Source organism: Triturus cristatus, chromosome 6, assembly GCF_964204655.1.
Source record: "Triturus cristatus chromosome 6, aTriCri1.1, whole genome shotgun sequence".
Classification (NCBI taxonomy): Eukaryota; Metazoa; Chordata; class Amphibia; order Caudata; family Salamandridae; genus Triturus; species Triturus cristatus.
In genome coordinates this window covers 1,010,789,895-1,010,807,746 of record NC_140589.1, presented here as the reverse complement: position 1 = coordinate 1,010,807,746, position 17,852 = coordinate 1,010,789,895, and the positions used below count along the sequence as shown (strand labels likewise).

The following is a 17,852-nucleotide window of genomic DNA, read 5'->3' as shown; positions in this document are numbered from 1 at the left end:
GCCACACCCTGGCTCGACGCTGGTTCAGTGGGCCCCGTGAATTCTATGGCCTTCCCCCCTCTACGCCGTGGTGTATGTATTTGTTTTAAGTGCAGGTTAACGTATTTCTGTATTCGAATAATTTACGAACAGGTGCATGGATGCCTGTGTTCAGTTAAGTGTGTACTCCTGTACATTCCGATACAGGTGTGCCTCGAATTTCCTGATCTCATTACTGCCCGAGGCCGGGAAAAGGGCCTGTGAGATAAGCTGGGGAAACCGGTTCACTAGCCTCGCCTACAAGTGGCGCAGCAAACCAGGAGCGAGCGGAGTTATCAGCCAGAGCCTTTCTGCACCTACAGTGTTCGTCCGAGGTGGTCAGCGCAGGTGTGTAAAGCCTCCCCAAGAAGCAGGAAAGTAGCAACATGGCGACTGGAACTGCCAACCCTGATCATGTGTACGGGGATGTCAGCGCGGGCAGCTTACCCTCGGGATTCAAAGTCTGCCTTTCTCTACCAGACTTCCTCATGCTCACCGACTGGGTAAGTAGGCGCTATTTCCGTTCATTCGACTCTCTGGAATGGTGACTAGCAAGTGTGCCACGGGTTCTCACGTAATATGGAAAAGGGTCCAATGCCCCTATTTAAGTAATGCCATGCGGCCAGAATTTGGATGTAGGTGCCCCCAGGCGCGCAACACCCATTGGACTCAAAGGGCTTCAGCCCCCCCCCCCCCCCCTCCCCGTCGTGTGTGGCAGCCCGGGATGCAAAAAAGCAGCCGCACCCGAGCACTTCACAGGTCTTTAAAAGACCATTTGCATGTTAATGAGGCCTCGCTGTTGTTTCACCCCTTCTAAGAGCCCCTGCAGCTCCACTCTGCCTATTGCTTAAAGTTCAGCCCCCCCCCCGAAATTTTTGCTCAGCCCCCCCCCCCCCCCCCCCCCCCGAAATTTGGCTCTAGTTGCGCCTCTGGGTGGCCCCGTACTCCCCTGGGCCCCCTGTTCCACTGCTCTTGATGCACTGCTGGTTGCAACATCCTCGCTCTGGACAGGGGCAGGTGCTGCACCCTCCTTTACACGCCGATGCGCTGAAGGAAACAGAAAGTGTTCGAGTGCCGCGCAAGCAACTGCAGGGGCTATGAGACAAAACGCGTGGAATTCTGCCGCGTCATAGCAAATGCATATAATATTGGAATGGGCTTTTAATCCACCTCTTTATCTCCAGATAAATACGACAGCGATGATCAAGCTATCTGTATTTGCACTGACATCATACATCTCAGCATTGTGCAGAAGGGGAAATATATTTGAAACATGTCTGTGCAGCACTCCCTGTCAAACCAACACTGTGGCGGCGGACAGATGCTAGCAATTAAAACGGACCCCGGCTATATGGTTGGGTCTTAAATTTCAGTCATCATTGGGGTGCAGGGGTCTTCCTACCTGTGTGCCCCCACCTGCTGCACCAATGACAGCTACCACGCCTCTGAAACTCAAAACGAAGATCAAATCGACATCTCATTGCTGCCTCTCTGTGCCAGATAAATCATGTGCCATATGCGGCGCTGCCCCGTTCTAGGCGTTTGGAGTGAAACAGCAAAAGCCACTGAAGAGATATTTGGAGGCAAGCTTGTACCGTTTATTTAGTCGGAACGATGGTACTGTGATTATCATTTAACCCCTAAGGTGCAATCGGGAAAGTATAAAAATACACGCATCCTAAGACCCACAACATATCATTGCAATCTGGCTGCTAGTGCTAACACTCGCCGCTGACATCTGCTGTGATCGTCAGGGAAAGTGTTTAAAATCCCAGGGGCTCAACTCATCGAGCCATCATTTCGAGGTTGACACACTGAATACCATTGAACCGGGTTGTATGAACAAGTTCTGTACACACTTAGGGGCATATCAACAAGGGCTTTATCTCTGCTTATTTGGCTTTAAAAGCCAAAAAAGCAGAGATAAAACTAGCACCCTATCAACAACAGGGTGCTAACATGCAAATTCGCATGTTAGCACCCTTTTACTCTACGCTTCCCCTTGCATCTCTAATGAGATGCAAAGGGGGCGTTCCAGAGTAAAATAATAGGAGAAATGTCACTAAGCGACATTTCTCCTATTATCAAGAATATCGCTAACCCTGTTAGAGACAAAAAAAGCAGCGTTAACCGCGGTTAACGCAGATTTTTTACGTCTGGTATTTTTCTGACTTAGCCATGATATCCTATGGAAGGAGGATATCATGGTTAAGTTTGCCTGTCCCTATCAACAAGGTAACGTGAGATTATCGCTGGGTTTTCAGCGATAATCTCACGTTAGCCTGTTAGCGTGAGGATTTTTATCGCTATTGAGATAAGCGTTGCTAATAGCACGCTATCTCAGTGATAAAAATCAACGCCAGCCGGCGATAATTATCCTAGCGCTAAGTGCGCTTAGTGTTAATTATCGCCGGTTGTTGTTGATATGCCCCTTAGAAACGTACTAGCTTTCTCGTGTTTTACTGCCAAAGCAGGGCAAGGTGGCCTATATTTTTTGCCCGCATAAGAGCCTTTGGGACCTTTGCTAAGCCACTGCTTACAGTTATTCTGACGCTTTCAAAATGCGGTTGAAACGCTATTTTTCAAAATAATCACTTAGCTTTGGCTTCATCGGTCCTATCTCGAGAGAATCTCGCGCTATGGTGCGATTTAATTCGTTAACGGTTATAGAAATAGTCATCTTAAACATAATAGCGAGTAAAATAATTGGTGCAGCGACCTATCCGCCCTCTGTTCCTCTTTAGAATGTAATAGAAAATAATCATTTACCGTGAAAATATACTTTCTCCGTCTCCCACCCAGAACCACTCATGAAGTGGTTTCAACCTAGAATCATTGAACCTGGATCTGACGTTTTGCCTGGAAACGCCCAGTGTTTGGAGAGATGGTTGTCGTGCAGAAGCGGTCACGCCTCTACCATTTAAGTATAAGCAGAGCCACTGTATGCAGTGCAGTAAAGTAGGTGGAACCCACTGGATCCCAGTTCGGGCAGCTATTTTTTAGGGAAACATGCTGAATTTGTCCTGGTGTCATTTTCCGACACCAGGACATAATTCAGCAGCCCCCACGTTGGCCGCATTCAGTTCTGAGCAGCAACCTGCAGGCAGCAAGGGGCTTTCTTATTTTCACTTTCAGGTGGGACCCAGAACAAAAACCTAATTTAAAGGGCAGTCAGCCCTCCTTTTGTTCAAGTATCATCCTGGCTGGGAGGACTTTGGAGCCTTTGGAGCCTAACACCAATGCAAGAGTAGGAAACAAAGGCACAGAGCTTGCTGTCACTTCATGAGTACTTAAGAGGAGACAGGTTTTTTCACTTTATTCAACTCCCTTTGTGAGAGACATGCCTTTACTTTATGAATGCATGACTTATCTGTCTCAGTTAGTCATCCATCTTTATTAAATTTGATACTTGTATAGCGCACTACTCACCCGCAAGGGTCTCAAGGCGCTTGTACGAATACCGCTGTGGAACCCATCCTGGCTTTCCCTGTGAGGCGTCCACTCCCGGGCACCCCCAAGGTGGAGGCCAGGCATAACCATGAACCATAAAAGTGAACAGAATAAATATTGAAACACGATAAAATACAGGTCACAGTGCAAAAGCATACGTTTTACAGCATCATTACAATAAAATACCATTTGATTAAGACAAACCTGAGAAAACTAAAACCTCTAAATTGTCCATAAAAGGTCACATAAAGGGACTGCCAAGTTACGCGGGATGTCAGTCCGGAAAAGAGTCAGACAAAATTATCAGTCGGTTTAACTTGGGGATACGTAAAACCAAAATGGCTCAAAGCGTAGCACTTGAACGAAAAGTATTATAATAATTTAAACACATAAAAACTGTAAAATGAATCAGTTATAAAAGATAAATGATAAGATTAAGAAGGGCCACTATTTAAAATGCAGTACAAGGATACCTAATGTTAAAAATGGTACAGTTATGTTGAGCCTATTCTATTTCTGAGAATTTCTAATTTTCAAAGCTCCACAGATAAAGCTAGTAATACCAAAGTAACAATATTTTGATTCTAGTGGTAAAAGACGGAATAAACTGGCATTATTTCTTTTAACCCCTGATGACAATAGGATGGGTCGGAGAAAAGACCTTTTGGGTTGGGAATAAAACCTGCAGAAAAACATTAGGGGGCCGATTCACTGAACTAACCTGAGATAAAATCCTAACTTTATGACTTTCGGTATTCACAAAAGGCATTTAGTAGTAGTAAAGTTAGGACTCCTAACTTTACTACTACTAAATGCCTTTTGTGAATACCAAAAGTCATAAAGTTAGGATTTTGTCTCAGTTTAGTAGTAGTAGAGTTAGGAGTCCTAACTTTACTACTTCTAAATGCCTTCTGTGAATACCAAAAGTAGTAAGTTTAGGATTTTATCTCAGATCAGTTCTGTGAATCGGCCCCAAAGTGAGCAAGAGATTGTTTTGCGATTCCATCACAGGGACAAAGAGGTAAACTGTAAAACCATGAACCCTGTTTAGGGTAAGCTACCAAAAAGTAGACAGTGTCTAAGACAGTCGCAACTAGAGCCACATTTTTTGGGGGGAGGGGCTACTAAAAATTTCAGGGGGGGCTAATTGTTCCAGCAATAGGCAGAGAGGAGATGAAGGGATGGATAAACAACAAAGCCTTGTTAACACGTAAATGGTCTTTTAAAGACCTGTGACGTACTGGGGTGCAGCTGCGATAAGCTCAAAAACTGTCTGTGTGTTAGCCCGGTCAGCTGTCTCAGCCTGGGCTGACACACTCGCCTGGGCGGGGTGGGGGGCTGAATCCCTTTGAATCCAATGGGAGTTGCGCGCCTTGTGTCTTATCTAAAACGGGTAAGGTAGAACCTATGGTCTATAGTAGATTTATCTATCTGTATGAGTAATTATACAATTATTGATTTACCTGGGACCTGCTTTTCCTTTATATAATTGTTTTACAGCGCTGTTCATCCCGGTGTAGGGTGACAGAGCGCTTTACGTCAGACACAGAGGCACAGTAAATCATACAAGTCCGTAAATCAATGTATATGGAGTGTTACATAAAACAATGAAGGTTATAAGGTGTAGGAATCACTCATCATCCATACTTGTAGATATTATACGTTAAGAGTGAACGGTCAGGAGAAACGCAAAGTCAGCACATCAAGTGTAACGCATTGATTGTGGTTCTCTGCACTAGCAAGACATTATAACTTACCAGAGGAACCCTTCCTTGCAATCTTAAAATAACAACAGATTGAGGAAAAAACAATTAGGATCTAAACCCATGACTTACACTTTGTGTGTAGCTCCTTATGCTGTAAATAGATCACTGTGCCATATTAGAAGGCTTGCAACTTCTGACCTGTGGAAGCAACACAATGATCTCAGTGTCCAAAGCAAAAGCCCACTTACCTATTAACATCAAATACAAACTTGTGATCTACATGTTACTCGATGTGCTCCGCAGCAGGAACATTAACCCTCTATGCTACTTTATGAGTCAAAACGGTGGCTGGAAAAAACCCAGCACTCTCCCAGAAGTGCGTTAACAACGTGAGTTATCCTACCACTATTATCATCCCCTCCAAATTACGAGGGACAAGCAAAGATTTCTGTAGGAGGTGTTTTAATCGAGTAAGACATTTTACAATGCAACTTCTTCTTGACCATTTAAGTAAGCTAGAACATATTAACTTTCACATACATCCATGTTGGTAATTTCTTTGCAGCAGATTGTTTTTATATTAAATGTATACATTGACTGTCAGACCCTGGGTTTCAAGCTCTACCCCCTCGTGACTCCACCCACTTTCCTCTGCCACCACTTGATCCCCATATATGGGTTCCCAGAGTAAATGTTTTCCAATTTCAGCACTGACTGTGTGTATTTGATCATTCAACAGTGGAGTTTTTCACATTACTATGGATTTATCTCGATTGCCACACAATCAACGAACAGGTGCATAGTTTTCAAATTTCCACAAAAACACATTTGTTTCGAACACAAATGGATCCACAGTTCCTAAAAAAAAAACACTACAGTTGCAATGGAAAGGTTAACTGGCAGCGTTTCAGTTGCTGACTACTGTATTTATATGTTACTCTGTGTTAATCCGGCACTGAAGAGGTGACACTTCCGCCCAGTCACCATTACATGGTTAAGTAGAGAAATACTACTGTGCTCCATAGTTTTCTTTTCATGATGCCTAATTTTGTCCAGTAACACAGTAGTCGGTTTATTTGCATAGTTAATAAAAACCATTGCAGTACAAAACATCAAGGTTTAAAAGCAATTCTGAGTTCAGTCGTAAAACTATATTTCATAGTGTGCATCTTTTATCTTATTAAAATAATTTCTAAAAATTACTAACTTTAAACGTCCCTAAATAGAAGTGCTGTTGTGCTAGGATGCTATCTTATAATAAATTATGAATCTGGTTTTGGCATTTTCTCTTCTACCACCCTCATGAACTTCACCAGGCTACACTGTGGGTCATTAGGAGCAAAGCAGGCAAGAACTGTCTTCGAGAGCGTAACTCACGCTGATTAAAATGACGTTTTAACAGACGCTTTCGTTCTTCCAAAAGTTCTTTACAGAAACATAACAGATGCAGCAGATCCTCTGGCGCTGAGCCGAATAGATGCCAGGAGGAGTCCGCCTTACCCTTTAGCCAATGCGGAAAGTGCTGAATACGGAGTAACAAGCCCAGTATGTACTTGAAAAATTTCATTTTAGTAGTTGTAGCATAGCCAAAATCAAGGTAGGTCTGTGGTGCTGGTATGGAATACGTGTTCAGGGTCATCCAGCCATGTGACCTTTTCGAGAGGGATGCTTTGTCCTCGACCCACGAGAGGTGTATAACTGTCATCCTGACCAGTTTTTTAAGCGTTGAGTGGCTTGTAGGAGTATCCCAGAGTTGGTTTAAGCCGGTGGTCAGTTTAGATACATAATGTATTCCTCACTGCTGCTTAATTTCAGTGGGCTTGATTAAAGGCTGTAACGTCATGCTTCATTTTGGCGGCCAAATAGAGGTATCTTCGGAAGACACCTGTCAGTGAATGGCTTTGTAGAGTGTGTAACTCCTCGTGGCTGAAATTGAAGAAAAACTTGTTTTAAGGTTTAAGTCTCGTGTTCACTGAGCGCTCCCGGCCCTGATATTTGATCTGCTGTCATCATGTGAAGCTATCCCCTGGAATGTGAGCAGAAATGTTTACTACACAAGAGCCAGGGAGATCCCTCAAAGGGAACCTTTTTAACCATTTCTGCTTGAACCCACATAGAAAATGTAACTATCGTGTTGTTTATACGTAGCTGCCAAGTGACCCTTTCTGATGTGTACATTTTTCAGGCACTCCTGGTATTCTGTCTGTGCTGCATGCCTGTAGTACTGTAGTAATCCTCTCTCAGGTAATGATACGCCTTTTCCTAGCACCATCCAGACACAAGACCTAGACCCACCCAAGTACCTACCAACTTCATCATTTCACTTCTACGAATTTCCCTGACACATAACTATTTTGTCTCAGAAGGCAGCTACTATCAAAAGTGTTCTGGGACCAGCATGGGAGCAATTTTTGCTCCTAATCTGGCGAATATATACATGAATCACGTCTAACATGAATTTGCCCTTACTGACACAAACATGTACCGCTCAGTATAAAATGCTGGAAGCGGTACATAGATGACATTTTTCTCATCTGGTCAGGAAATGAGTCTGACTTTAATGAATTTGTCATATATCTGAACAAGATACAGATACACCTTATTTTCACCTCTACAATACATAACTCCAATATCGCTTTTCTGGACCTGACATACAATATGAAGAAGGGGCACTATACACCTCTCTTCATAGGAAACCAACTAAAAGAAACACACTGCTCGCCTAAAGTAGCCATCACCCTCGAGTACTTAGAGACGGTCTACCTTTCGTGAAGTTTCTTCGACTGAGCCGTAATTGCACAACAAAAGAAGACTACGTGAGAGAAGCTAACACATTGAAAGACAAACTGTTGGCCAGAGGCTATCCCAATAGGTTAGTGAAAAAATCTCTAAAACGTGCCTGGTTCTGTCCCAGAGAAACGTTATTAGTTCCAATAGAAAAATGTGTAACCACCAGGCTTATCTGTGTCACCACGTTTGGAGTACACACCCACCAAGTCGGCAACTTAGTCACAAAAAACTGGCACATCATCAAGAGTATAGAGCTCAGTACTGAGGCTCCAATGTTTGCTTTTAAACGTGGCAAAAACGTAAAAGACCACCTTATCCGGGCTTCCTTGGAGGACCCACCACCAACAACTAGATCACTGCAATCCACCTGGAGCCTACCAGAGATAAAGGGTCATTTCAAATGTGGGAATTGTGTAGCATACACCTTTACTATGAATACCAAGACATTTGAACATGCAAACGTCAAACACACACTTGAATTTTTTGCCAACTGCAACACGAGAAATGTTGTATACTGCATAACATGTCTTTGTGGGCTGCCCTACATCGGACAAACCCAACAACCTGTCAAAGCACGGATAGGACAACACCGCAGCCAAATCTGACACTCAGTAGCCAACGCCTCATTGGTAAATCACTTCACCAGCAAAAATCACACAGCAGAGGATATAAGATGGCAAGTCATTGACAAAGCATCCATCCCAGAAAGGGGAGGAGATCTGACACAAATACTACAGCGGCTAGAGAGTCGTTGGATAGAACGCACTAATTCTATCATCCAAGAACTCAACTCTGCCGAAGGGTGGCATGGCTTTGTTACTACACTTAGCGTCTAACCATGGTAATATATTCGTAGTGTGTGAATACCAGAATAGACTAAAGCAGCCATAAAGCGTGCATTAACTGGATAATCATTGCACTCCATCGCTATTGCTGTCCACTGGCACATTATCATTCACTTTGATTCTTTTACTGCTTTCTCACGGAACTCTCATTGCATACGGCACTCTGCGTCTCGCACTTTGCATCTACTGGCACTCAGTTCTGTACCATGTGTAGTAGTATTTTAGTAAATGTTTCAACAATGGCAGTGTTCTGTATAATATGCATAGTAATCCAGAAACTTTGAACATTGAGTAGTAACGCAATTTTGCAACAATGGCACGGGTATAAGGCATATATGCATAGTGATCCAGTAACCGTTAGCAAATGTAACATATATGCATTTAAGTGTGAACACACGCCATAGCAAGTGATAATGATTATGTGCTACCCTTTCCTCTATAAATGATTGCTTAAGTGGTACTGCAACCGATATTGATACACTGGTATGTCAGCACTCGCGCTGGTTCAAAACTGTTAATAATTATGATATTGCACATCAACACATTGATCATCATAACACCAGACGTGACTACGCAATACCTCTTCATTTTAAAATATACAGCACATGCTGTGCAAGTCTCCTGGAATATCACCTGACTCTAAGTAGGCTATACATCTATGTGGTGCCACAGTGCATGATACATCACCACCAGTCTTTTGTCCCTCTCTACTGCTTCCGGATCGGTTTGCAATATTCCACAGCCGTGGCTGTTCTGACACTCGACCATACGCGGGCGGGAACATATTCCTTAAATACCTCTCACTGGCAGGCAGCCCATTGTCGTTTCACCGAGCAGAGAGACTCACGCTCTTCTGCCCTGCAGTATCCCGGGAGGAGGCACGATTGCATTCTAAATCGCTAGGTGAGAAACAATATTATCCCTACAGCCCACTTTAAGTAATTCCTTAGGCATGCTCATATTACAGCATACCAATTACTCGTTATCATTCTAGATCCCTCCCTGCCATTGATTGCCAGTAACGCATACAAGTAGACGGAATTAGAGCCCGTCACGCCACGAACAAGCATGGTGTTCGGCCTCGCTTCCAAATTTTCAGCACTCAGACACACCCGTTTGGGTAAGTCGGATTTAATTACCTAGCTCATTGTGATACACGCATTATTAAATGCATATCTACAAGCCTCATCCTTGTTTTATACAGCGCCCGCAGGTATTGCGGACTGATTTCCGAGGTTTTCCCAGATGCACCATCCTTCATTAGGACTGCCTACCACTACCCTCACAAGGGGTAAGTTCAGTTCCCCTTCTCCTTACTTAAGTGTGGACCTGACATTTACATCAATCCCAGTCTAACAAAACCTTGTTCCTTTCTCATTACACAGTGCCCGGCTGGGTCGCCCTGTGAGTAATTTTACTTCACTGCACTCACAGTGACACTCCTTCCACACTAGGCAGTGCATAATATCCTTCAGGTATTTCACATAGAATGCCCCCCCTATCTTTACAAGCATAACTGTCCTTAATAGCCACATACTGATGTTATCCCTTCATTCTTCTAGGTGTCCCTACAATTCTATGTCCTGGAGAGACCCTATATTGCACACAGGGTTGAAACGCCGTCGGCTGTTAGCAAAAACGAACCAATACACAGCACCTCTCATTGTATAAAGTGCTGATTACAAAATGTATACCTCATATTGGTCGCTTTTATGTTCTAAAGGAAACCATATACATATGTCACGAGATATGTCACAATTTTTATAGGTTCCTAAACTTCACTGGGAGACCCCTCACTAATGTTAATGATGATTGTTGATTTTTTCTTTTTGAAATACTACACATGTATTGTTGTGTCTTTCATCTCATTGCATACACAATTATTTACCCCAATTGACTTCTATGGTGTGTTCGGCTGCTCTCTTTTTGACACCAATCTTAACTCTGAATATTGCCATTGTTCAGGCCTTATAATTATAAATAAGTTTGTATTAGTCCACAGGAGCCATTGTTCTTTGGTTAAATACTTTACACACCCTAGACTCCTTGTGAGTAGGGTTTCCTTGTCCCTTGTTCTCAACACTTTTATTCAATCAGGCATTTCCCCGGTGTGCTGCAGCCATAAGAGAACAATTTTTAAAGCACAGGGCAGTTGCAGATGCTTTTGCCACTATCCACAGCTCTTAGAGGTTAAATGCAACAGTCCCAGAGGGCTCGAGAAATGGTCTGGAGAGAGAGAGAGAGAGAGAGGAAGAGGGAGTGAGATTTGAAAGGGAAAAGAGTGTGAGGATAGAAGGCATGATAGATGATGAACAGAAAGATAAAGAGAGAGTGAGAAAAGGAAGGGCGCAGATTTGGTTCGAGCAATTTTGCCAGAGCAACTTCTGGCTCCCAGTCTGGCCCTGCTAATAACTTACTGGCCTGGGAGTTAGGAATGTTGATAACAATCCGGCACACAACCCTATTTCAGCAGAGGTGCCTCTTGGAGGCTTTAAATCAGCTGCCAAACCTGAAAAACAAACCTGCAAGCATAAGATAAAGAGATAGGAAGTGTAGGATGTTGAAAGAAAGGGTACATGCTGGAATCATGACTAGGCAGCCTTGGTATTTAACAACCCTGGCATTCATCAGCTCCCTCACTTTTGACTCTTGCACTTAAAGGAAAAACAAGTAGGTAGTTATAGTTAGGACTTAGCTTCCATAGAAAAATAATTTTTTTCATTTGCCAATAACTTTGGCTTCATTTGATGATCTCCTTGTGAAATTTTCAAAACTAGTTTGCCACTCACATCAGCTGCGTGAAAGTCTCAAAGTGATCCATCAAGCAGGGGCAGAGAAAAAGGGGGTCCCAAAACAAAGGTTTTCCCATGTTAATTTCCATAGGAACTTTAGACACGGCTGCAGTCCTACTTGAGACACGGCTGCAGCCCGAACTGCAGAAATGAATTACACAAAATTTAGCAGGAAGGTAGATGTTGGTTCAGGGAAATGCCTTTTGTGATTTGCTTCAAATCTATTCAGTAGTTTTAGAGATATTAACAGAAATCCAAGCCTGTATCTATAGGGACGCGAAGGATCCGCAACCCCTCCCTATCGCGTGCTGAGATCTGATTGGCTGCCAATACTTCAAACAAGGAAGTGTTGGAAGACATCTTGTTAATGAAAAGCAAACGGGGCAGGGTAAAAATACCCTGACCCCCTAGGCTTTTTGGGGGATCCCACAGGGACCCAGCAGAACCCCCCAAAAACCCAAAAATGTTTGGGGCCGGAGTCGTGCTGGATCTGCGAATTCTTCAGAAAATTTGTAAAAAATGAAGTGTGTCTTCCCATGCTTCGTTAGCAATCACCCCCATGGTGGGTCATGTCCCGGGGGCATTTACCCTAATGAACGAATGGGGCACCTGGGCCCCCCTCCTGGGGCTTATTATTGCTCTGTGGACCACCACCTCCCTGTGGCTCATTCATTTTAAAACATGGCCCCTCCTGGACACCCACAGGCCCCCAGGGCCACAACTTTCTTGGGGCAACATGCCAAACAGTAATTGTTGGACCCTTGGGGATCCATGTTCTAGGGGCCACCACCTCCCTGTGGCTCACGTAATAATATGGGTGGACCTCTTGGATCCACCTGGGGACCACCATCTCTCAGGGGCCAAAATGAATATGTATTGGTGTGGCCTAAGTGACCCTCCCAGGACCCAGGGACCACCACCTTACAGGGGCCATCTTCTAGTAAAAAAATTAAGAGGGGGCCACATGGCCAACCTCTAAGGCTGTACTCATCCCTGGGGACCATCACCTCCCTGGGGGTTGCCCCCCAAAAAAGGAAAGAAGAATATCTACGTGACCACCATCCTGGAGCCATAGGTAGCCCTGGGGACTACGACCCCCAAGGGAGAGCTCCTGCTATGTCCTGGGGTGCCCACTCACGGGACATAGCAGTTTGCTGTTGCTTGGCAGGAGGTTTACCGCTCCTGCCAAGCCACAGCAAACGCTCAGCTTCCAGCAAGCGAGAGCATTAAAAAAATGCTCACACTTGCTGGAAGCTGAGCAGAATTGCTTTTACTCAGACGGAGATGCATGTTTAACAGCTCCCTATTTGTAAAGGCAAAGCCAGCTCCTGCAGAAGTTGGGGAGCCGACAGGGACTGCGGGGCCTTCAGGCTCCCCCTTTGTCCCAGTGGAGAGTGGATGCCCTGGAGGCACCCACTTTAAATGGCCAGGCCCCGGTGGATGGGGTCCGAAGGGCCGAAATCAGCCTGGGGAGAAAACCCGCGCTGCCCCATCCCCCTTTGGACATGACCGGGCCCCGGTGGATGAGGGTCACTGGGGCTGAAACCAGCCTGAGAAGGGGTGCTACATGGCCTCCTTTGCTATTACTGGTAGGCTGAGCCCTTGGAGATGTGGTCCTGAGGCCAATATCTGCCCGGTGAGGCCCCCTCCTCCAAATAAAACAATTCAAAATAAAAAAAGTCTGCGCCCCGGGGATGTGGTTCCCTGGGGTGAAATTGGCCTGAGAAGGGGGCTGCACGGCCTCCTCCCCCATTTTGAAAAGGCCTGGCTCCCAAGGATGGGTCTTCTGTGACAAAATGGGCCCAGAGAAGGGGGGCACGCGACCTCCTCCTAACCAGAGACAAAATTAAAAGAATCAGGCTGACAAGTTGCCGGAGGCTCCACCCCCTTTCGCCACCACTCTGCAAACATGTTTCGGTTGGGAGAAGAAGTCCCCTTGGCTGCTGAGGGTCCTTGGGGGTCCACAAGCCCTCCTGTTACCTCCAGTAAGTCTGACACAGCGGTATTCCTGAGAAATGGTTGGAGGCCCGCTCTCTTTGTTCACCACTCTGAAAACGCTACTACTAGTTAAAAAAAATATATAGAAATTTTCTTAAAATATCAAAGGTTACGGGGACGTTATAGTTAGGAAATAGAATTTAAAAAAACCTTAGAAATTCATTGAAAAAAACAAAGGTTACAGGGATGCGATAGTTAGGCTCAGATTTCACTCGTACAAAACCAGTGAAATTCAGCAGTTATAGTTACCTGAACTAACTATAACTTACCTCCCAAATTGCACTGCTTATGACCTTACATATTACATCACTCATAACATGGTCAGTGACATCACTGATTAAATCACTGATGACATCTCTAAATCATCCACAGAACCATTCACATACCCACTCACCCCATACAACCTCTCGTATGCCCACACACTCACCCACACATCCACTCACATACCCATTCACGGGCACATACCAGTATTCATACACCCACTCTCTCCTCCATATAGACAATCACACTCACACACCCACTCACTCACTTGTACATTGACCCACTCACTCACTTGTACATTGACTCACACAACCATTCACTCAACCATGCAGCCACTTATACAACCAGTAACTCTTCCGTACAGCCAGTCCCATAGCCACACACTCACCCATACAGCTACTCACATGCCCTCTTATTTACCCACACATTAACTTACACACCCACCCACTCACCCATACAGCCTCTCAACCCACCCATACAAGTACTCACACACTCTCTCACACACCGACACAACCATTTACATACCCATTCATGCATCCATACAACACTTTCCCATATAGTCATTCACACAATCACTCTTCAATACAATCATTCACACACCAACACACTTAACCAAACACTCACTGAAACAGTCAGCCAGTCACCCATACATCCATTTACACACCCAGTCAGTCACTGATACAGTCATTCAGACACCCACTCATTGACCCATACAATCACTCACACAGCCACTCATTCAGCAATAGTCAGCAATCACTCACCCACAAAACCACTCACACACTCACTCATATACCCATGCAACCACTCAGATACCCACTCACCTACCCATACAACTGCTGACACACGCACTCACTCACCTACAGACCTAGTCAGGAATCTAGTCAGAAATCCTCTGACTCACCCATTCAGTCACTCCTGCATGCACTCACACACCCATACAGCCACTCACACACCCACTCACACACAGATACAGCCACTCACACACCCACTTAGATCACACATGTCAGAGATGATATCACTCATTAGTAGTATAACTAGTATACTAATCTAACTTTTGTAGTAGGTTAGTATATATGTTTAGCACCCAAAAACTCTTAAAACACTCACTTGAAGATGTCATCAGTGATGTCATTTGATCTGTCATCTGTGGTGTCTTCAGTGATGTCACTGACTATGTCATGAGTGATGTAATATGGGGTTCATGAGCAGTGCATTGCGGGGCTTCAGTTGTAGTTAGCTCAGGTAACTGCTAAATCTCAATGGGTTTGTAGACGTGAAATCTGAGCCTAACTATAATGTCCCAGTAACCTTTGTTTTATATATATATATATATATATATATATATATATATATATATATATATATATATATATATATATATATATATATATATTCACTGAAAAAACCATAGGTTTCATGCACGTTATAGTTAGGAATTGGCATTTAAAAAACCTTTGAAATTCACTGATAAAACCAAAGGTTTCAGGGGCGTTATAGTTAGGAATTTGCATTTAAAAAACCTTAGAAATTCACTGAAAAAACCATAGGTTTCAGGGGTGTTATAGTTAGCTGGACATTTCCCTAGTACAAAACCATTGAAATTCCCCTGTTATAGTTAGGTCAGCTAACTATAACTCACGCCCCCGCAATGCACTGCTGATGACGTCACATATTACATCACTCATGACATGGTCAGTGACATCACTGATGACATCACTAATGTTTAAATATGTACATATCTGTATCAGTGTCTCCCTTTGCGTATACGTCGCTTCATGGGTTGGTGAGTAGCTACATGATTGTCTATATGGGTTATTAGTTGTTTTATTGAGTATCAGTAGGAGTGTCTGAGTGTCTGTATGGTTCAGTGGGGGGTATTACTTCGCGCATAGATGCATGAATGAGTGACTCACTGTGTGTATGTGTTGAAGACAGCATGTGTGCAGGACTGTATGGGTGGATGAGTGTGTGTATGGGTGTGTTAGTGAGTGAATGACTGTCTCAATAGTGTATTTATGAGTAAATACATATGTTTTAAACTAGTATATGTGAGTATTAGTGTATATAAGTGAGTATATGTGAGAGTGAGAGATTGGAAGAGTTCCCGTATAAATAATTATGTGTTTCTATAAGTGATTGTTTAAGAGAGTAAGTATGTTTCTGTAGAAGTAAGTGTAGTTGTGTGTGTATTAACTGTATATGCAAGTAAATGGATGTTTGTTTCTTTATTAGCATGAGTGACTATGTGTGTGAGTAACTCTATGGATGAGTGGCGGTGTGTAACAGGATGTATAGGTGTATGAGTACATATGAAGAGTGAGTACATGTTTGAGTGACTATATAGGACTGTTGGTGAATGAGTGGATGTGTATGTAGATCTTGGAATTACGGAATAGGTTGTTGTAACTGGTATTGGTATGCCCATTTTATTTTTAATTTTAGTTTCTATTTTTGAATGTGTGTATCAAAGGTTATATTAGGGTGAGAGGAGGTCTGCCACTCTATCACCGATGGTTTTTTCAGTGAATTTCTTAGGTTTTTTTAAATGCTAATTCCTATCTATAACGTGCCTGAAACCTATGGTTTTTTAAGTGAATATATATATATATATGTAATTTGAAAGACTTGCCCTGGGGAGATGGCAGTCCCTGGGGCTGTGTGCGGGGGGCGGAGCCCCCATGCGTTAATATTGCTTTAGTGCCCCGGAGAGGTGGTAGTCCCTAGGTTTGCCGGGGACGCATTCATTTCATATTTAGCCCCCGGACCCGTAGGACCTCCCCCACATTATTTAGTATTTACTTGTGTGCCCCGGGGAGGTGACGGTCCTCATTCCACAAGGCCCAATGGCATAGAGTAGCTTGGAAACCCCATCCCCGGGACACAGTGCTGTTCCCTAACTGGGAGAGTGCAGGCAGGGAAAACAAGTGTAGTTCCCTGCCTGCACTCTCCCTGGCAGGGAACACAGCTTTGCTCTTACCCATTTGGTGCAAATAAAAGAAGCTGCTTCTGCCTAAGCAAGAGCATAGGAGTGGGCACCCAGGATAAGGGCTGGCAGTGAGTCGGCAGGGGAGAAGGGGGGATTTGTGTCCTCCCTGTGATCCCCAACATTAAAGAAGGGTGTGGGCTCCCCAGGTTGTACTGGCCATTCATGGTAAAAGAAAAACATCCAGCTCCCTTTGGCACCTAGGGTGGGTGCTGGCTGGGGTCCTGGAAGAGGCTAAGAGGGCCTTGGGGCTCCCCCACAGCCTTAGCATTCAAAAAAGGTTTTGGGGCCCCGGGAGACCCCGGGGCATATGTAGTTAAAGTAAAAGGTCCAACAGGATAGTTTTTGACTGGGGATCCTGCAGGGGCCTTCTGGACTTGGCGCTCCCCCCTGTAGCCCCAAAGTGTACATTAAATGTGGATGTCCTGAGTGGGACCAAGACACAGATAAACAAAATAAACAGAACCAAAAAAAAGAATAATGAATGAGCGGTTTATTGCTTCAGGCAAGGAGAGCTGCATAATGCCCTGCAAGGCCTTTTATATCATATTTAATGATCCAGGTAGTACACATAGGGGCACCACTAAGCATTTTCTTAATGTTGTGGAGGGCTGCTGGGAGTGCAGCAGCCCACCCAACAACATAAAGAAACATCACAGAAAGTCTCCTGGATAATTGAATCGATGTTTAAATCACTCCCAGCTGAATCGGTAAACTTAATTTTATGGCTCAATTTGCAGCCTAAATATGTTAGGAAAGACTCAAGACAAGTTTATGGGTGTTTAAACATTCCTTTTTTTTGTTCAAAATATTTTATTAAGTGCTGCAACTTAAATAGCACAAACAAAATATTGCAGTAATTGTAAGGAAATATATGTGGGAATAATAGAAAAAAAGTAAACAAAGAATACCTTACATAAGCTTATTAAAATATTATCATGCTTGAACAGAGTTTAAGATAACCAAACTGAGAGGGCTACTGTAGTGAAAATTGTAAAATGAAATAAAT

General features: G+C 43.9%; 1 protein-coding gene across 1 annotated transcript in view; it reads left to right on the top strand.

Moving 5' to 3' along the window:
- Positions 1–285: 285 nt before the first annotated feature.
- MAL (mal, T cell differentiation protein (MAL blood group)) overlaps positions 286–17,852 on the top strand; it is a 237,153-nt gene continuing 219,586 nt past the window's right edge. Inside the window, exon 1 of the mRNA XM_085611792.1 lies at positions 286–521. Coding sequence (XP_085467918.1) covers positions 405–521 — 117 coding nt within the window. The 5' untranslated portion in view covers positions 286–404. The remainder of the gene's footprint in view (positions 522–17,852) is intronic.